The sequence below is a fragment of the Notamacropus eugenii genome, chromosome 5, assembly GCF_028372415.1.
Source record: "Notamacropus eugenii isolate mMacEug1 chromosome 5, mMacEug1.pri_v2, whole genome shotgun sequence".
In the NCBI taxonomy this organism is placed as follows: Eukaryota; Metazoa; Chordata; class Mammalia; order Diprotodontia; family Macropodidae; genus Notamacropus; species Notamacropus eugenii.
Genome location: NC_092876.1, coordinates 171,440,293 through 171,461,886, shown reverse-complemented (window position 1 = coordinate 171,461,886; position 21,594 = coordinate 171,440,293). Strand labels below are relative to the sequence as shown.

At 38.7% G+C, this 21,594-nt stretch overlaps 2 protein-coding genes across 2 annotated transcripts; both read right to left on the bottom strand.

Moving 5' to 3' along the window:
- Nucleotides 1-1,028: 1,028 nt before the first annotated feature.
- On the bottom strand, nt 1,029-7,962 carry PANX3 (pannexin 3). The gene is made up of 4 exons (XM_072611429.1): nt 7,732-7,962; nt 5,887-6,029; nt 4,066-4,280; nt 1,029-1,668 (listed from the first exon to the last, which is right to left on the bottom strand). Exons 1-4 carry the CDS (start codon nt 7,910-7,912, stop codon nt 1,029-1,031), a joined length of 1,179 nt encoding a protein of 392 aa, XP_072467530.1. The 5' UTR covers nt 7,913-7,962.
- Nucleotides 7,963-10,969: 3,007 nt separating this feature from the next.
- On the bottom strand, nt 10,970-11,979 carry OR8A1 (olfactory receptor family 8 subfamily A member 1). The gene has a single exon (XM_072616960.1). It carries the CDS (start codon nt 11,962-11,964, stop codon nt 11,035-11,037), a length of 930 nt encoding a protein of 309 aa, XP_072473061.1. The 5' UTR covers nt 11,965-11,979; the 3' UTR covers nt 10,970-11,034.
- Nucleotides 11,980-21,594: the final 9,615 nt, after the last annotated feature.

The window sequence follows — 21,594 nt, the reverse complement described above, 5'->3', positions numbered from 1 at the left end:
GGACAGAGGACCATTGGCTGCCAAAGCACGAGCAAATCAGCCCAGGTTGGCAGACCAAATTAAAGCTTCCGCACCAATTAGCAGTGGGAATGAGCAGTGGTGGGCCATTGTACTGCTCACTGGGTAAGATAGAGAGACCTAGTCTCTGTGAAAAGTTTCTGAGAAGGAACTCACTACCATTAATTTATCATTCCGATTAGTAATGATTGTTTTGTTATTAAGGTCTTTGCAGTGTATGATTACATAAAATCATTTGCAATGACATGTTGAATTTGTGGCCCTTGGTGTTATAAATCTTTAGTTGAGATCATGAAAAGTTCTTTGTAATGCTTAAAACATACGTATATCAGTGTGAATGATGATGATAATAAGGGAGACATGATACAGTTTGAAACCTAAAGAGCATGACAGGAGCTATATAACTAGACTTTTCCTAAATTATTCATTTTGATCCAGGTTTTGCCTGCCTCAACAACTGAGGCAGCTTTGGAGACAGATTGGGCCCTGTTTACAGATTCCCTTCACCACCATCTACTTTCCAAATCATGATGGACAAATTCTAATGATGGCAGGGATTTTTGAGGACCTTGAGTCACTACTATAAAAGTCACTATCTATTGGCTAAATGTCCATTTAATTTCTGGCATGTTAGGATCCTGCATCTGGATAAGAGCCAAAGAACCAAAACAATGAGCAGTACATATATTCACAAATAGTTCCATGACCCTTTTTTCTTGCTACATCAGTTGGACCTTTGTCTTTAACTTCTTGCTTATTAAGATCCAAGCACACTGTGATTCAAGCTACGTCTTTTTCTAATGCCTAGTGGTATGGTTTCACCTAGTAAACTGAATGTTTTGGGTTGTGGAGGACTTAATCCCCAAAGGTAATTCCTAGGCAATTCTAAAGCATGGAATGTGTGCATTTGTATGTGTTCCGAGGGTTCTCTGACTGCTTGTTAGCAATGACAGCAGGTGAGGGGAATTGTTTTAATTTTTCATCAGAATCTTTAACCTACATGTCTGTGGCTATGGGTGATCATCATATGTCTTGGGCGTGTGATGTTTAGGTTTTGAGGGCTCCAGGCCAGCCAACAAGGTCATGAAATCTACCACGGTATCAATATGGTGCTTCTGAGTGGTTGTGTCTTTCAGTACACACAAAACACTCAACCAGCTGAAAGAGATGAGCTCAGAGATGTTGGCACGGAGGAAAAGCAGGATCACATTGAGGTCATTGATGGGACAGCCCAGCATTTTTCTACTGAGTAGATCAAAAGCTGGTAGCATCTCATAGACAGACAGTAGTCGCTTGTCCCACTGACACAGTCGTGTCAGGTTGTACATTATCACTGGTACCAGGATTAGGTACACTGCTGCACTGGAGAAGCTGATCATCTGGAAGATGGAAAGAGAAGTCAGCCTACACGTAATCAGATCTGGAATATGAATCTCATCCCTTAGCAGCCCCATTTTGATAGAGCAGCTAAATTCCTCTTGGAAGAAGATGTTCAAGTGGAAGTATCCAAGGTACAGGCAGGTGACCGAGATGAAGAGGAGCAAGAGGGAATTCCTTAGGAGGTAGGTAGCCACCAGGACATGTGAACGCTGCTTACAGGCAAGGTATCTCTCTAGCAGAGGGAACTCAAAATATCTTTCTTTTCGAGCCCTTGGGGAGAAGAGAGAAAAATGGAAAAAATGAAGAATTAGCAAGAATGTTCAGTGGTTGGCTTTGGAGAGCTTCTTCAATCCCCGCTCTGTGAAAGCCAAACAGCAATAGTAACAGAATGGTAAGTTGAAAAGGGTCATTGCACTCAGTAATATGTTCTTAGAGCTAGAGTTATGATTTTGACCCCTTTTTCAAATTTCTCTATTTCTATCAAGGGTATCATCATTTGTACTGTTACTCAGGCTTACAACCTTTACCTTTTACTCTGTGTCACTCCCTGTATCCCATCAGTTGCCAGATCTTGATTCTATTTGTATGCCATCTCTCACATCCATCCCATTCTCTCTACTCCTCTTTCTCTCTATCCTAGTTCAGGCCCGTATCAGCTCTCATCTGGACTATTGTAACAGCTTTCTGTTGTTCTCTTATGTCTCCATGCCTTTGAACCCTCATGCCTGGAATGCACTCCCCCACCTCCATCTTTTATAATCCCTAATTTCCTTCAGAGTTCATCTCAAGTACCGCTTTTTGCATGAGGTCTGTCTTGATCTCCCCCACCTGAATTACTTTGTATTTATTTATCTATGTGGTTGGAATACACATATGTAAATACATACATATATAAACAATGCATAAACACACATACACACATGTAGATGTCTTTCCCCAATATAGTATGGGCTCCCCAGCTTCTAGCACAGTGCCTGCATGTAGTAGGTACTTAAAAAATGCTTGTTGATTGATTACAGTTTACAGCTTTCCTCATAACAATCTTGTAATGTAGATGATGTAAGTATTATTATCCCCATTTTATAGATTAGAAAACTGGGCTCAGATTATGTGATTTACCTAAGATCTACTATCTACTCCCTATAATTTCAGTATTTTTTTCTCATTGTATTCACAGTATTTCTCAGGATTTTTTGGGAATTCAACTTTCTGAGAGCATTAAAATACAACTACCCCAACATTCCAGTGATGCTAATCAGGAGCATGCCTGTTTTTTCTTTACTGTGCTCCCAAGTACCTAGTACAATGAATCAAACCCTATAAATGATACTATCTATCTATCTATCTATCTATCTATCTATCTATCTATCTATCTATCTATCTATCTATGTATCTATCATCTATCTATCTACCTACCTACCTACCTCTCTATCTACCTATCTAATCTATCTCTATCATCTATCTATTTATGTATTTATCTACACACAAATATATTAATGGAAATACTGATCTTGGTCAGATTAGACTATGTCTAAAAAATAGTAAGATCATAAGGCTGGAGCAAAGTTTATTGAACATTGAACTGGAAATCAATAGGACAGCATTATGTGTGTTTAGTCTTATGTACTTAATGTGAATTTTTAAAAAATTGGTATATTCAGTCCATTTTTTCCATTCACCCATCAAATATTGTCATCCAGCTATGTACTCAGTTTACAAGAAAAATAAGATATAGTTATTTTCCTGAGCTTATAGTTGAGTTGGAGAAACACACTCCACAATGAGAGATGACAGTTGAACAGTTAGAGTGCTACACTGCTACCCTGCAATGTCAGGAGAAAGCAGAGAGAGCCTCCATCATGAGCATGTTGAGTGGACAATCTCAGATAAACTTATGGAAGACATGGAAAAGAATTGTATGGGATAGTTAGTTATGGATGGGTTGCAGTCTACGTCATTGAATCAATGAGATCACAGGTTCATGGAGTATTTGACTGTATAATCACTGCCAAAATGATTGTTAAAGATAGTGCTATGGGAATTAAAAAAAAAAATAGAGCAGGGCAGTGTGAACTGGGAAAGCAGGGAAAGGCTTCATGGAGAAGGTGGGATCTAAGCTGGGCCCTGAAGAGTAGGTAGAATTTGGATAGGTATAGAGTGGACATGTGCCTTTATGCAGGAGATAGTCATATAAATAAGGGTTTGGAAGTGGAAATGAACATGGCATGTCCAAGGAACCAAAGAAACTGTTGTTTGGGTAACATGGGAAGTGATTGGAAAGGCAGAGAAATACTAGATTACAACTGACCTTGAAAGGCATTCTGATTGGGATTTTGTTCTGTGGGCACTGGGAAGATAGCAAAAGGTTTTGATCAGAGGAATGAGATGGTGAAAGCAATAATTTGGAGAGATTAATTTTTCAGTGTGTTCATCTATAAAATGGGAATAGTCTTTGTTTTCTCCTTTTAGATGTGTTAATGAAAAGAGGTATTAAGAAATTTGAACTTCTGGAAAAGAAGGTACAATAGAGAATGATATGATTTTAATTGCATGAATGCCAAACTTCCTCTGGCCCCTTTCCCTGCTGTCATTGGAACTTAGGCTTTTCAGGAGAGAACAGATAATAACAATTCATAGGTTACAGGGTTTGAAAGACAACAAACTCACTTCTCCAACTCATCCCAGAAAACATCAGAGTCAGAGCTTTTCTGACGGATCTTCAGCATATGTTGCACTAGTCGGATGGAGCGGTTGTAAGACTTGTCCAGTTCACTGATGATGAACAGGAGGTCAGAGCTGAGAGATGGAGCAGCCACATAATTCCATAGCAGAGTTGGTAGGTACATGAGCACAGCCAGAGCCAAGAGGGAATAGGGGAGAACCTGCAGGGTGGTAGTTGAACTTCAGTGAGTATTGTGGAGAAAATCTTAAGTTTTGAAAGTATGAGAGAAGGGAGCATTGAAAGGATGGATTTTTTCTTCCCCCTCTTCCTATATCAAGGGTAGAAATGGCAGCAACATAAGCTGTGAGCCAGCACAGGCCCAAGGACTGATGCTATCTCTTAGTATAGTCAAGGTCAGTGACTCTTGATAGGATCAGGGAAATCCCCAGATCACCAACTATGCTGAAATGTTTCAAGAATGGACAATTCCACCATCAGATAAAGGAGAGTAAAAGAAATTTCCACAAAGAGAACTAAGTATCAGAGTTTTGCAGATTTGGTAGGACAACACTAGAAAAATAGGAGTCAGCATTCTTAATCTCCCTTTTCCCCTTTGATGTCTCAGTTCCCCCAGTTCCCCATATCATCAAACTTTAAGATTCTACTCATTTTTCAAAGCCCAACTTAAGCTCTCTATATTATAGAATCACAGGGTCACAGACTCTCATTGTTAGAAATCTTCTATCAAAACAAAAATCCTTTCCACAACTCTTCCTTTTATGAAACCTTTCCTGATTATTCCAACCTACAGTGTTCTCTCCATTTTCTGTATTGCTATATTGCTTCTTGTTCATATCATACAACCTAACATTCAACAACATATGGTCTTTAATTGATTTCTGGGTATTTCATGTGTGTGTCCTGTTTCCCCAACTAGATTGTAAGTGCTCATGTGTCCCTTATGGCACTTAATCAGTAGTGAGTACATAGTAGATACTTGGTAATGCAATTAACTTGAATTGTTGATTCACAGCTTCTGTGTTGAAGGGGAATGGTGAGGCCTCAAACTCCTTTTGGAGGAGAGTTTGAAAAAAATGGAAAAGAAACCTATCTTTACTGCAGTTGAATTAATGGATAAGGTTATTTTAATTTCACTGATGCTGTTTTATGAGGTGAGACGGTTAGAACCAGTGGGCTAGAGCCCTCTGTAACTAGCTTGCTAGAGCCCATCGTAAAAATTTCACTTTCTCTTTCTACATCTCAGAAATTGTTTTTGTGAATCAGGGCTTGATTTATTATTTTGTTGATTATCTAAGTTTAGGAAAATGTTAATAATGCAGAGTAAGCTTAGAAGGGCCTGTGCATACATTTTTTCCCCCTTAGACAGCCTGGTTGTTAAACATTTACCAGTGCTTGTATTGCTCTATAAACACTGCTGGATCTGAGCAGGAATGTGGTAAAAGGCTCAGGGAATGAAGTCTTCACCTGACTGTAGGTCTAGTGACTGTGGCATCAGCATTATCATCATCATCATCAAAACAATAATAATAATAGTTGGCATATATATATATATATGTAGAGCACTTTAAGATGTGCTTTACATCCATTATCTCATTTGAGCCTTACTAAATTCTTTGTTAGAATCCCACAAATTCTTGTTCTAGCTAAGAGGTTCCTTTAACACAGTCCCTGGTTTTGTATGGATGTCACTACTATGACATTTTGGGTGCCTCATAAACTATATATACAGGACATTAAGGATTACCTTTTCCACCTCTACACCTAACAATTTGGCCAAGTCATGCTTATTCCTGGACTCACTGTACCTTGTGGGTCCAGAGAGATTTTGTCTTATAGTTTCCAGCAGTATCCCATTGATGATGTACCAAGGAGTCCCAACAGGAACTGTCCACATAACCAGCCTGCCTGATGGTGAAGTTACTGGGAGAAAAGCAACTGATCCGAGAACCTGGAACAGAAAGAGCTTTGAAGTGGCATTAAACTATACAGTGGAAGCCTAGGAAATGATATTCTCTGGGAACTACCCCTCAATCCTCTTATCATTCCTATGTTTACCTTCCCTATTTCCTTCAAGTTAGTTCAACAAGCATTTGTTAAAAAAATATTTTCTCAAATAAAAAAAATCTATTTTTTTCTCCCTAACTCCCCTTTATTCACCTTGAAACAAAAGAAGAGAAAGCCTTTGTAACAAATATGCATAGTCAAGTAAAACAAAATCCCTCATCAGTCATGTCCCCAAAATATGTCTCTCTGCACCACTCTTTTAAGAGATGGATAACATACTTCATGATCAATCTTCTATAATCATGGTTGGTTATTGCGTTGATCAGAGTTCTTCATTTTTTCAAAGTTATTTGTTTTAATGATCAACAAGAATTTATTAAGCACCTATAATGTACCTCTTAGAAGAGACTGTTACACTGTGGAATGCCTAGAATTCTGGCTCCAAACTGGAGGGGCAAGATGGTCATGGTGGTGGTAAAAGATCCTAATTTTATACTTTACCATCATTTCCTGAAGCACAGATGCTTCTATTTTGTAGATGGAGAAATTGAGGCAAAGTGAAGTCAGATACCCTTTATAGATTCACTGGTTGTATTTGTCCATCATTTTCAAAGAGGACCATGACTTCAGGGAAATGATGACATGACTTGCAGTTGACTTTTATTTGAGTGAGGGAGAGCTGTGCAAAGTCACCAGCCTCACTTTCTCTTCCAGAGCCATCTGGGTCCAGTGGCCAGATATTCATCAGGATGACTGGAGATGGCCCAGGATGCAATGGGAGACCCCGGCTCTTTTAGGCTAAGGTCTTTTCAGGTTCTCACCCATTCAGTGAATAGGCCTCTTTAAGAAGTGAATCAAGGGATGGCCCCTTTAATTAGAAAAAAATGAAAAAAATCAAGCTGGGATGGGAAGACCCCTAAGGTTGCTGTTCCCAAGAGAAACAGTTACCATTGACATTCACTCTAAACCAGGAGGATCCAAAATACAGCCATTAAGAGGAGGTTGGTCAGGGACCTATTATGGTTCAATCTATGAGCTTGGGTGAAATGGGATTAAGGTTTTGTGAAAGAAAGAAAGACAAAAAGAAAGAGAGAAAGAAAAAAAGACAAAGAAAGAAAAAAATTAGCCAGTAAATCCCAAGTTAACTGGGCAGCTGCCGGCCGTCAAAATGTACCTTCTTTTGCAAAGGAGAGAGGGAGGGAGAGGATGAGCTGTCACCCAATGATTTGGAGTTAGGAAGACCTCAGTTCAATTCCTGCCTCAGATACTAAGCTGTGTGACCCATTTAACCTTTCTCAGTCTCAGTTTCCTCCTCTGTAAAATGGGGATAATAATACTTCACAGAATTGTTGTGAGAAAGATCAGGTAACATGAAAAGATCTCTGCTAAACATTAAAGCTTTGTATAGAGGCTAGCTATTACCATACGATAAAAAGGTGTCAGGACCAGGAAGAAAACTCAGGTACCCCAAGCCTTAACTGTTTGATGTTTTTTGTTAATAGGGGAAAACAAACCAACCAGCTAGAGTAGGGAAATGGCTTTGGTGGTGGGGAGGTGAGAAGAGGAGGGGAGAGGTGCAGGACTCGGGCAGAGAGAAGGAAATATTTCCCTCCTTCCGACAGCTCTGGGAAGAGCCAGCAGCTTACCAGGGGAGAACTCCTGGGCAAACGCCAAGGACATCAGCAACAGAGGAAAGCCAACAGTCACAAACTTGATGATTCGATCGATGGGCAGCTCCAGGCGCAGCCCCTTGAGGTGCGGGCCTCTACGATCAGGCAGCAGGGCATCTGAGAGCATGTACTCTGCAGCGGTGTGTGCGAGGGACATGATGCTCTTGAATGGGGGGCCTGCAGAGCCGTTGGGAGGGAAACCCAGGGGTAGAGAGTAGCAGAAAGCAGCTTGAGGCTTCAGGGCTCTGAGATGAGCGAGTCTGCAGTCCAGAAATGAATTATGCCATGAGCAAGGGACTGTTCTGTAAATAACTGGCCAGGACCCAGGGTGCTAGCCCAGTACCAAGTTAATTAGAGGGAGGCTTGGGGCTTGGGTGTGCCTCTGAGAATGGAGGGTCAGAACAGAATAATCATCTTTCCCCTCAAGGTCTATCCAGAGCCTGGGTGGGGCCTCATGGCTTTATGCAAGCCTCTCATTAATGAGTTATTTTCTGCAGGACTGCTGGGGGGTGGGGAAGGGAGGCGTGGGTGATGAAGAGCTATAGGGCCAGTCCCCATCCCCTATATAATTGGTGTGGAATTTGGATGGCATTTGCTTAAATGTGTTGACCACCCTCATTTTGTGGTTTAGGGTGGAGATGGAGCCCCTAGGCTCAGCTAGAGTTGGGTATCCCATGTCACTAGCCCACTTTATTCCAAAGATAACTTAAGCTTTGCGCTTTTGCTCCCTCCACTAAGCAAATCATGCTGCATTTGACATTAGAACCATCCTTCCTTTGACTTTTCTGTTGCATTTTTAAACTCTTACTTCAATATTTCAAAAATCTATGATTTTTTTATTTTTTGCTGTGATACAGATTGAAACTCTCAAAAACTGATAAACAGTCTTTGAGAGTTATTGTGGCTGAAAAATTAACTATCTTTTGGGCAATATGATAATGAGCCTCTATGAACATGGATAGGCTAGTCCTTAGAGGACAGTGCAAAGGAATAACTAGCCTAGGAAGAATGTAGTTGAAGGAAATAGGGAGCTAGAAAATTCTGAGTGGGAATGAGAAAAGAAAAAACAGGGGTGTAGTTTGAGAGAAAAGACAGCCAGGGAGAAGAATGGTTGAGTACTTCTTTTCTAGTTAATCCAAGTCAATAAACATTTATTAATATTACTATGTGCCAGGCACTGGGCTAAATGCTGGGGATACAAAGTAAGGGCAAAAACTCCCCTCCAAGAAAACCCAAACCCCCCAAATCAAATGAAATAACCCAACCCTAAATAATCTTTCTATCAAGGAGTTCACAGTCTAATGGAGGAGACGACATGCAAAAAACTTTGTACAAATAAGATATATTCAGGATAAACTGGGTACAATCTCAAAGGGATGACACTAAGTATTAAGAAGGACCAGAAAAGGCTTCCAGAAGGCAGAGAGGAAGAGGGAGGGAAGTTCCACATGTGGCTTATGGACAGTGAAAACACCCAGAGCTTTTGAGATGGACTGTTGTACTCAAGAAATAGCAAGGAACCCAGAATCATTGGATTGTAGAGTTTGTGGAGAGAAGTAAGGCACAAAATGGCTGTAAAGGCAGGAGGAGCAAGGTTGTGAATGGTTTTAAAACTAAATAGAAGATTTAATGTTTGATCTTGGAGACAAGAGGGAATCACTGGTGTTTATTGAATGGGAAAGTGGCTGATATGTCCACATGCTGCGCCTTTCATAGGCTGCCTGATTGTGTAAAGAGAACTTAGCCTAATAATGTTTTGTCTTTGGAAACTGATGAAATGATGAACTTTTTTCTAAAGCCCAATTCTAAAAGATTTTAGATTCATTACATTATATTTATGTTCTTTTTGTTGTTCAGTTCTTATAGTTGTGTCCCACTAATCGACATATATTCATTATAGGGTCCTGGATAGTGCAAAATTATTCCAAGATTAGAAAAATTGTACAAATTGTACTTAAGCCTGATTCAAACAGAATAGGAATTCAATGTGGATTTGGAATGGGAATAGAAGAGGGGAGGGTAGTAGAGTTTTCACTTTAATAGCTTTGGAAAATATGTTGTTGAGGACCTGGAAACCCGAAAGGGAAAATTGGGCAGCCTGCTATTTTGGGTTGATGTGCCATATTTCCTAGTTCATGACCAAAAGTCACACCAATTTTGTTTCCTAAACTAAGGTCTTCTTTTCTCCAGCTTCTTCTCCCACTTCTTTTCTTCCTTTTCCTTTTTTCATTGGTTTCCTTTTCTGCTTCATTTTTTTGTGATTTTAAAGATTTGTTGTTGTTGTTCAGTTGTTTTGTAGCTCTGTATAACTCTTTGTGGGTTTTCTTGGCAGAGATACTGGAGTGATTTGCTTTGTTTTGTTTTGATTTTCTTCTCCAGCTCATTTAACAGCTGAGGGAAACTGAAGTAAACAAGGTTAAGTGACTTGCCCAGGGTCACACAACTAGTAAGTGTCTGAAGCCAGATCTGAACTCAGGAAGATGAGTCTTCCTGACTTCAGGCCTGGCACCCTATCTAATGAGCCACTTCTCTGTTAATTTTTAAGATAGTTAACTTCAAAACCTACGTGAGAAAATACAGAGTGCCCTTAACCCAAACAAAACATCCTTCACATTCTGATGTTCTCCACCTTTCTGCAATCTGCCTATTCTGTGTGGTTGGCAATTAGGATGATGGCAGGTTTTCTTCCATCCTCTTCACTGCAAAGAAGGAATAGATGGCAGAGATTCAGTCCCTCAGGTGGATTTGGTTACATTTGTCTCCTACAATAATCCTAAACAGGTTTTATCTTTTTCCTGGGCTCTGCTCAGGGTTTTTTTTCTTATGGGATTCTAATGTGAAACTTGGAGATTCATTATCCTCTGCACTTTTAGGAATGTAATTTTTTTTCTCCCTAAGTGTGGAGGGAAAAGAATTCTCTTTTATACTACATTTCAGATTCTCTTTCAAATTCCAAGTTATGAAGAGATCTGGGGAAAAGTCACAGCTGGCAGTTTATGTGACTGTGATCTTTAATGCTTTGCTATACTTATCTGAAAGATCTGCTTGAAAATGACCAGGTGAGTCCTTAAGGATTATTGTTATGCTTCTGGGAGGGTGGGGGACATAGATGGGATGTGTCTATAGTGAGTCTTAGGTTATAGAAGAAAAAGAGTCAAGGGGAGAGCTGCTCACTCCTCATACCCATATTTTAAATCTTCTAAGGTCTCTCTTGCTTTCACTCACAACATGTTCTTTAACCAATAGACTGAAGAATAGGGGATAATAATGATACTTGCATCAGGACCTATTTTTCCTCAAGGTTTTCTGCAGGGCAGCTTTTACCTCTTTGTTCCTCAGGCTATAGATTAGGGGATTTAGCATGGGGATCACTGTGGTGTAAAATACAGAAGCTACATTCTCTTGGGCCAGGGAGCTGGCTGTTGAAGGTTTTAAATACATAAATGCAGTAGACCCATAAAATAGACCAACAGCTGCAATGTGGGAGCTGCAGGTGCTGAAGGCTTTGGACCTGCCTTCAGTGGAGCGGATGCGGAGGATGCTGGAGAGGATGAAAGCATAAGAAACAAGGACTGTTAAACTCGTTGCTATGATGTTAAATCCAGCCAAAAAGAAAATCACCATCTCGATATCATAGGTACTGGAGCAGGAAAGTTTCATGAGGGGGAGGATATCACAGAAGTAATGACTGATGAGGAATTTACAATAAGACAATTTCAACATAAGGACTGTCTCTATTGTTGAACCAATGAATCCCATTACATACACTGTGGCTACCAGTAGGGAGCAGATATGATGGGACATGATGACCTTATAGAGCAGTGGGCTACAGATGGCTACATAACGATCATATGCCATCACTGTCAGCATGTAACACTCAGCAATAACAAATACAAGGAAAAAATAGAGCTGAGTCATGCACCCTGGATAAGAGATTGTGTTTTTCTCCAATACAAAATTTCCTAGCATCTTGGGAGTAATAACAGAAGAGTAGCAGAGATCGACAAATGACAAATTGCTGAGAAAATAGTACATGGGGGTATGAAGGTTGGAATTCAGCCCAATGAGTGTAATCATGCCCAGGTTTCCCACCATAGTGATCATGTAGATTGCAAGGAATAGAAAGAAAAGAGGGAGCTGGAATTCTGGACGATCTGTAAATCCTGCAAGGATAAACGCAGTCACTGTAGAGTGATTTTCTGTTGCCATTTTCTTTTAAGTAAGGATGGAGAATCTGGGGAATGGAGAGAAAAACCACATTAAAAGATGCTTCAATTTCTACTCAGGTGAGGGCGGAATCGAGTGGAAAACATAACCCAGGATTTTACTGTACCCATAAAATGTCTCCACTTCTCTGTAAAAATGTGTGTTTCACGTTATAAAATCTCATGTTCTTTCAATGCCCTTGGAAAAAAACTTATCCTGTAGAAAATTTCTTCCTGGTGTTCTGTGCCTGTCTTTTCTCTCTCAGTACTTTATCTCCTCATTGTTTCATCTATCCAACTCCCTGATTCACCCATTGGCATAGTCTTTTTTCACTGACAAGTTTTGGATGTGTTGGAAAAGAAATATCCTGCTTAGTTCAAGAGATTTCATTTGAAGCAGTTACCTGTAGCCTAGGGGAAAAATAGCTAGCATTTGTACAGCACATTAGAGATTCCAAAAAGCTCCACAGATATTATCTCATTTTATCTTCACAGCAACTCTAAAAAGCAGGTGTTATTATTATTCCCATTTTATAGTTACGGAAACTAAGGCAGACAGTGACTTGTCTGTGATCACATAGCTTGTAAGTATTTAAGGGGGGGACTCAGATCTTCTTGTCCAGGTCAAGTGCTCTATCCACTGCATCACCTAGCTGCTCCCCTCCTTATCTTTGTGGCTTAATTTCCTGTAACTGGAAGGAGACAGTGGCTAGGTTAATGTGAAGACAAATATAATTTGAGATGGCATGAAGTGCTATATTAGAAATAATTTGGCATAATAAATAGAAGCCTAGCCTTGGAGTAAAGAAAATCTAGATTCAAATCTTGCCTCTGACAAATCCTAGCTGTGTGACTGTGGGCAACTCACTCTCTCAGTGTCTTAGACATCTTTCTAAAATAGATGTCACAAAGGATTTCTTATGCTTCACTACTGGAGGACGTTTTCACTAAGCTTTCTGCACAGATGAATATGGCGGTCTAGACCTTTATCCTTCTACTTCCCACCTCTGTAAATGATAAATGTATATATGTATACATATATACATTTGCATATATAGATACTATATCTCTCACTACTCTATGTGAATAACTGAACAAATTATAAATTCAGTTTCTGAATCCTGTTTTAAATCTTAATATCCATAAATATATTTGTGAGAGGTGACTGTTTTGTTTTGTATTTTAGCATTTCTTATGTGTCTAGGAAATAAATACCTATTCCATACCTGATATTGTACATTGAATACCTTTCTACTCCCACTTATAGGGAAAATTCAAACCTAAACCTAAACCTAAACTTTAAATAATTTATCCCTGGAGTTATGGGTTAGGAATTCAATGGACCAGAGAGTGTGAGAAAAGGGATCCCTCTTACCAATCCTCCTCACCTCCCTGCCCTTAGCCTCCACTCATTAGAGACCAGGAAAGTAGAATTTAGGCCAGAGGACCTAAATGCTCAATCAAAAGGGTCCTTAATAGAAAATGGAGTGGGCATAATACCTCTCCCCTATGGACCCAGCAGTGCTTCCTTAATGTTATATTTGTATGTGTTATCTCTCCTGCCCAGACTTCCAGCTCTTATCTTTCAATTTTGTCTTTTTATCTCTTATGCTTTGCACAGTTAGTGCTTAAATCAGTGCTTATTGTTTGTTACTTTACATCATTCCTTTGGGCCTAGAAGCCCAAAGCCTACTACAGACTCCTCCCTTCCCCACCCCCAGCCTTCTCCCGGTGGGGGTCCAATCTTGATTAAACCACTACTGTCCTCAGCTACCCTAGACCTTTTCATAGCCCGAATCTGGTTCATTTCCACCAGTGCTTTTCTAGCCCTAAGAGAAAGCGGGGATAAAGAGAGAGGAGCCATTGGTTCCCTGGATGACTTTCAACCCTGTCCTTGGCACTGGTGTTGGCCTTAGACAACTATTCCCCTGTTTCTGTCTCTACCTTTATCACTACTGTCTCTTGATAATGAAGAGATTGAAACAAAGTTGGTGCCCATTGATTGGGCATCTAAACAAATTGTGGCACAAAAATGCAATGTATAGTGCTGTGAGAAATGATGACTATTAAGAACTTGGAGTAGCATGGGAAGACTTACATATATTGATACAGAGTGAAGTAAAAAGAACCAGGAAAATAATATACACAAGAAATACAGCAATGTAAATGAAAAGAACAAAAAAATTATAAATGAATACTTAATTTTAATGACCAAGAAATTTGGCCTAGAAAAAGGAATGAGAAAATACACCTCTTTTCCCTTCTTGGCAGATATAATGGTTCTGGGTAGGGAATGTTGCATATAATTTCAGACTCTGTTAATACTAGTTTTATGACTTTTTTTCCTTTTTACTTTTATCTCTTTTATAAAGGATGACTTTCTGGGTAGAGGCATAGGGGTGGAATATATTCAGAAATGTAAAAATGTAAAACCAAAAGATACCAGTATATCTTTTTCAAAAGCTAATTTCCTAAAGTGGTTATTTGATAGAATTAAAGTCCTATTTTGATGAACAATGATTTGCATATTTGTCTGTGACGTAAAATTTCCCCAGTGTGTTGAATGCATATTTTAATTATGTTTACTTAATAAATATACATTCCTCTTTTCAAATAAGGATTTGTGAGAGTGTGAATTGTTGGGTACAATCTGCCAAAGATGCATTATGCCAAATCTAAAAGACTTGAAATTTAAGAGACTCGTGCAATATGTGTAAAGGAAGCGTTTGTCCATGAGAAGAATCTTGCTAATCCAGCCAAATGTAACACTAGTTTTAGAATATTACATGTTCTATTGAACTCTCCATTCCAGTCAAATTAACCTACTTGGTGTTCCCCATGTACTACGTTCCAGCTTTCTTTTCCATGTTCTTTGAGAATGTTTTCCATGTCTGGGATGCTTTGTTTCTTCAGCTTTGCCTCTGGGAATCTCTATCTCATTCTAATTCCTTTAGTTGTCAGAGCTCCTTCTTTCCCCCCACAACTTTGAATTTATTTTGTGTATCTTGCATTTACTTATAGAGGATGCATGTTATATCCTCTCAGTAAAATATGATATTCTTCAGGCAAGGACTGTCTTACTATTGTTTTTGTGTCCTTGGTGTCTGGTGCTGTGTGTGGCTCATAGTTGATGCTTAATAAATGCTTGTTGATTATTTAACTCAATGTAAGCTTGTTTGTAAAATCTTACAGAGGAGCATGGTGATGGATTAGGAGAAGCCTTGTTGCATGCATATGATAGAAATAGAAGAGAGAAAAAACAAGTTTAGAGAGAGCTTGGCAAGAGGCCTAATTAAGCCAGATTATACCAAGAACACTTAAGGATGGAACTGAAGAGAAGAAAAGAAACAGATGATAAATAGAAAATATCTGTCAGTCACTATGACAAACTACTCTATCTACCAATGACAGGTGAATCACTATGGCGTACTCTAACATCGTGGTCTCTGGTGTGCTGCATTAGGAAGTAGATGACATTAAAAGATAGCAAGGCTGGAAAGAACAGCTGAATTAGACTAAGTGTACAACTAGGAAGTTCATACTTTAGGTGAAAGTTTGGAGGGTATTAATTTATTTGAAAGAGGATGGGATGGGAAATTATTTGGAAAAAAATCATGGATGTCATTACTTTTGAAAAGGGCAATTGAGAAAATATCTGTAATTACCTATCATATGTCCATTTTCTCATCTCTAAAAATATTTACAGGAATGACCTATAAGTATAATACAATTTAAAAATCATTAACTGCATAGGTAAGTTCAGGGGGCCTGAACAATTTGGGAATGAAGGTATCACTTAGCTTGGAGAATCGTGCAAGGTAGTGACATTTGAGCTTGGCTTTGAAGGAAGAAAAGGATGTTGTTGTGGAAATGGGGGTGGAAATGAGAGAAAGTCTATTGCAGACAGGTGCAAGATGAGGTGGGAGATGAGATCTGGGAACAGCACATAGATATGTTTGCAAAATAAGTCTAGAAAGATAGGCTGGAGTCAGATTGTAGATGACTTTGAATGTGAGACTAAATAGTTTTCATTTTATTTGATAGACAAAAGGACACCCCTGAAAGTTCTTGAATAGGAGAGTGACCTGGTCAGATCTGTCTGTGCTTTATAAGAGCATTTTAACAGTGTTGAAAAGGAATTAAATGAAGAGGGAAGAGACAGGAGGCAGAAACCAGATGGTAATAATAGTACAAGTAGTAAAGCTGACAGGTAATGAAGTTCTGAATTAGGAGAGACAATAGTGAAAGTAGAGATAGGTTCAGCCCCTACTGTATGGAAACAAGAGATGATGCAAGAAATATAATAGAGGTGGAATTGGCATTTGGCAACCAATTGCATGCGTCAGTGAAAGAGAATGAAGAATCTTTGTCTTGCCTGGGCTTAAACCTGAAACTCCTACGCTGATGACATCTGCCTTATCTGTTCCAAACTATTTTGAGGAATCTACTTGTGTTTCTAATTTGCAACACTAAGAGCATGATATATGTATGATAAATAAGAGTAGCTTTAGTTAGATAAATAAGAGTAAATTTAGTAGATAAATAAGAGTAGCTTTAGTTAATGAAATATCCAGACATGCTCACATCCAAGATAGGGAGTGGGTTTACAGTCCAGAATTGCCATTTTCCATTTTAAAAAATAGCCCCTTGTTCTGTGTTGGTAGGATCTATATGGTTTTCAAGAGGAGTAGAACTTTGATTCTGTAAGATTTTTAGATCTTTGAGAGTAAGAACTGTGTTGGTTTCTATTTCCAGTGTCTAGCATAATACTATGTAGTGTTTTTCCTTGAACTGTGTTCAAATCAGTTGCTTAGATTTCATGCTTAGCACTCTCTCTGAACTTGAGGTCCCAATAACTCAGTGAAACAATATTTGGGGGGACATATATCTTCCAGTTAAAACAGAGGATGGGAAATAGGAAGTAGGGGTCATGCAGTGATATTAAATTGAATAGTGAACCCTGAAAGCAGGGAACACAATTTCATCCTCTGTGGCTATTAGTATCAGTAGTGCCTGTAAAATTTATGACTTGAAATCCATATACACGTAATAAGATTGTAAAGAAAACTTTCCTGTTTAACATAAATGCAAATGCTGTCATGGGCATGGGCAGGTTATTGTCTTCTGTGTATCAGTACTAAATGACTGTTTGCTTTACTAATGATTGCTCTGCTAAAACCTAACGTATGGTGCTACTTCTTGGTGTAGAGGTAACCCTGAGTTATTGAAAGTTTTGCCAGCACAGATACCATCAATCTAGAAAGGCTTTGAGAATGAGGTAATAGTAGACTGTGCTTGTGTCTGTCATCTGAGCAAAAGCAGAGAAGCTCATCACCGTAAGTAGATGTCACAACTCCTAAAGACCATCTGTGGGTGGTCTGAGATTGGGAACTGTGTCCAGGGATGCCTTTTCCAATAAAATCTGGAATCCTTTATTGAATAAGATAAGCATGCAAAGAACGAAAGCAATTATTAGCAGGCATCTTACCCTAACGAAGGAAACCCAATTCCAGCTGAGCGGGGAGAACCTGAGTTGTGGCCATGGCAGTAGGCAAAAGGTAAGAGTGAGGGGTTAGTGAATTGACAGAGTTCTGGGGTTTTTAGGAGTCAAGGTAGATTTACTGCTTGAAAATCAGAGTAAATTAGAAGAGTGGTTTAGTTTCAGGAAAGATGAAAACCTGGAGAATCTGATGAAACCTGGTAATTTCTTAGGACTAAAGTAGCTTAGGGAGAGCAGCAGGGTAGAACTAGAAATAATAAAGACTACATGTAAAGTCATGGAAGGGAGGACCTAGGTTGGTAACTGCATAGTCCTGGCATTTGGCCTATGGGCTCTTTATGGAAAAAAAACCAAAACCCCAAAACTTTCTGTTTATGAAGCTTTTAAAATGTATTTTTAGGCACTTGAGGCAGATAGGTGGCATAGTGGCTAGAGTGCTAGACTTAGAGTCAGAACAATTTTATCAACTCCTCCCTCTAATTTTGAATATTTATAGCTTTTGTTTCCCAGCTGTGTGACTCTAGGCAAGTAACTTTACATCCCTTTGCTCCAGTTTTCTCTACTATAAAATGAAGATAATAATAGCACCTACCTTGCAGGGCTGTTGTGTGTTCTCCAAAAATGAGATAATGTTTGTATAAAAAGTACTTACCATAGTACCTGGCTCAGCAGACACTATATGGAAATGCTTTTCCTTTTCTTTTTCCCTTTTCCCTTAATAGAAAGCTCTTTATGTCAAAGGTTGGGCTACAAAAATTAATTGTTAGGAAAGGACCCTGAAATATGTAGATCAAAGTAATTACTTTACCAGGAGACTGCCTGTATGTAGGGAGAAGATAGAGGACCTCTCTTCAAATTTAAGAAGCAAATGCCATTACAGCTTCTGTTTATGTAGGCCAGCAGTGTTTTGCAGTGATGTGATTTTTCATTTTCTTTCTGCTTTCCCATTTTGTGAGTGGAAGATGGGAAAGAGCCTAGAGCATGTAAGAACAAAAAAGTCTTATGGCTGATAAGTTATAAGCAGAAATCAATCAGGCTGCTTCACTTATTGTGATGATCAAATGGTAAGTGGAAGCTATCCATGAGGACATTTGATAGCACTCCTGACTAGAGTTCCTGGAATTCTGGGCAAACCGAAAAAGATGTAAAGTCCCTTAGAAATGTGTGTCCTATATAAGTCTGAAAGCAGGGCTACATTAAGTAATGATTCAGAAGAATGAAAAGTTAGAATATGTGTAAGTGTTTATGCAGCATGGCATAGTGGAAAATCATCAGTTTTAATAGTACTAGTTAACATTTATATAACACTTTAAGGTTTGCAAAGTACTTTACAAATGTTATCTCTTTGATCCACACAACTGTGAGACAGGTGCTATTATTATCCTATTTTACAGATGAGGAAACCAAGGCTGAGAGAACTTAAATGACTTGATCAAGGTCACACAGGTAGAATGTATCTAAGGCAGGATTTGAACTCAGGTCTTTCTTACTCCAAGGCCAGTTCTCCATCTGCTACACCACCCACTGCTTTAGGTGACAAGAACTGCTAGAAAAGCTTAGAAGCAGTTTTGTAGGAAACAGTTTTAGATCGACATCTCATATGATATGCCACAATAAATTTCAAGTGGTTATGTGACTCAAATATAAAAGATCACATTATAAGAAGTGAGAGGCGAATAGATGGAGGTCTCTTGCACAACTATGGCCAGAGTAAGAATTTGTAATTCACAAGGTATAAAAAATAATTTTTGAGGGCAGTGGGGTACAGACCTGTGATTTCTTTGGTGGTGATCATAAATGTAATTTTAACTGCATAAAATTAAAAGTCTTTTGCACAAACAAAATCAGTGCACCTAGAATTAGAAAGGAAACTCAACTGAGAAAAAAAAAATCTTTGCGCCAAATATCTCTGATAAGAATTTAACATGCAAGACATATAGGAAACTAACACAAATATGAGAGGCAGTACTGCCAGTGAATAGAGAACTGCTCTCAGAATCAGGAAGTTTTGTCTTTAAGTTCCTCTTATGACATATACTAATTGTGTGACCCTGAGAAGTAATTTTTTGGCTTCCCATTCAACCCTCTAAATTGCAGAGCAAATGCTGATCTGCAATGGTAGAGGAAGTTTCCTCACTGGGAGTTCCCTATGCCAAGGAAATCATAATTCCAGTCCAAAAATCTCCATAAATATATGACCAAGAGCCATTCTCCAAAAGATAAGTGGTCAAAGGATAGGAACAAGAAAATTGTTCTTTTAAAAAAATTGGAAGCTACAAACAACTATATGAAAAAATATTCCAAAGAATGAATAAGAGAAATACAAATAAAAACAACTCTGAAGCTTTATCTCACATGTAGCAAATTGCCAAATATGAAAAAAGAAGAAACTAGTCAATGTTAGAGGAGTTGTAGGTAAGGTAGGCGAACTAATACACTGTTAGTGGAATTGTGAATTGGTGCAGCCATTCTGGAAAATAATTTGGAATTATGTGGTAAAAGTCACTAAATTTTTCATATTCCTTGATCCCACTACTGGGCCTATTCTCTAAGAAAGTCAACGACAGAAGGAGAGGTCCCATATATATGAAAATGTTAATTATCATACTTTTGTAGTAGCAAACAAAACAAAACAAAACTGGAAAAAAGTAGAGGGAGAAGTGAAAATGGAAGAGGAATGAAGGTAAGGAGAAGGAGTTAAGGGAAGAAAAAGAAGGTACAGTAAATGAGAAGAGAAAAAATATAGAAATAGATGGAGACTGAGAAAAGTCATTTCATATGTTCCATTACCATCAATTCAAGGTACTTGAAGAAAGATAGTAAAACCTTCAACTGCTATGAACCTTCTTGTGTACTATATGTTTACCCATTAATGTTGTTTGGGAGAAGCTCTGTGGGACAAAGATCTAACTTTTATATCCAAACAGAATAAATAAATGATAACTCAATAAAATTGGGTGAATGTAGTAAGAACATATTGAATCAAACGTCAATGATCTTACCTTGAGGTTGTACCAGTAGTATTAGCCAACCTTCAGATGGTTAGGATTGATACTGTTGGCAATGCAGTAATCAAGATTAGATGGAAAAAAAAGATCTTATTTTTCTTTCTTAAAATCAGGGAAAGAGAAGACAATGTAAGAGGAAGAAAAAGCCTGTGATTAAATTTAGCATATCCAGACCTGTATAGTACAAAAACAGTACTGGTGGTGTATATTTTCCTTTCTGTTACCAATGTTGCTTGAAACCTAGAATTAAATATATACTGAAGAAAGATGAAATGTAGACACTTTTCCCACTCAGGCCTAAGAATTTTAGGGATCTCTTGGATCCTACATTGAATACTTATTTTTGTGTAGTTCTTTCTCTTTTCAGAGGAATCAGACACCCAGGGCCATCAAGAAAAATAGATTCCTGAGATTAGGGTTTTTACCTCCATATCTTTGGTCTTATATTAGTGAGCTCTGTATCTGAATAGAAATTCGTGGATAGAAGTTCTCCTGGGAGCCCATCACCCCAGAGATTAGGTTCCTTCAGGGAAAAGCAATTAGAGTTTGCATTTATAGCCTGTACGGTGAAGTTCCTGCTAAGTCTTCAGATATTTAACATTCCTTTTCAGGGCATTGAGTAAACCTTCATCCTGATCATTCTTGACTTTGGTATTGAGATAAATATTTACATTTATAAGCAGTGTCAATATCATCATTACAGTAATCATCATTATCATCATGATAATTTTCATTCAACAAATATTCCATGTAATCACATTTTTCTTTTTTGAGGCAATTGGGGTTAAGTGATTTGTCCAGGGTCACATAGCTAGTAAGGGTCTAAAGGCAGGTTTAAACTCAAGTCCTCTAGACTCCAGGGCCAGTGCTCTATAAACTGCACCATCTAGCTGCCCCCAGAATCATCTTTTCAAGGAGCCGACCTCAAGGTAGTGGATCCATATCTGGCCAAGAATCTGGAAGGTCATGGTTCAAGTTCCACATCTGACACATGTTGACAGTGTGATCCTACAAAAATCACTTAACCTCTCACTGCCTCAGGCAACTCTCTAAGACATCAGGGTGCAAAAACTTGTCTAATTTTGATTAATAGAGGGCATTTCCTCACTGGGAATCTCCTGCATGG

Excerpts from the sequence above, each read along its gene's own strand:
- PANX3 (XM_072611429.1), bottom strand. The coding sequence starts at position 7,912 with ATGTCCCTCGCACACACCGCTGCAGAGTACATGCTCTCAGATGCCCTG. Across the intron at positions 6,030-7,731 it reads TGCCCAGGAGTTCTCCCCTG|GTTCTCGGATCAGTTGCTTT; the intron begins GTAAGCTGCTGG and ends TTTCTGTTCCAG. Across the intron at positions 4,281-5,886 it reads AATCTCTCTGGACCCACAAG|GTTCTCCCCTATTCCCTCTT; the intron begins GTACAGTGAGTC and ends ACCACCCTGCAG.
- OR8A1 (XM_072616960.1), bottom strand. The coding sequence starts at position 11,964 with ATGGCAACAGAAAATCACTCTACAGTGACTGCGTTTATCCTTGCAGGA.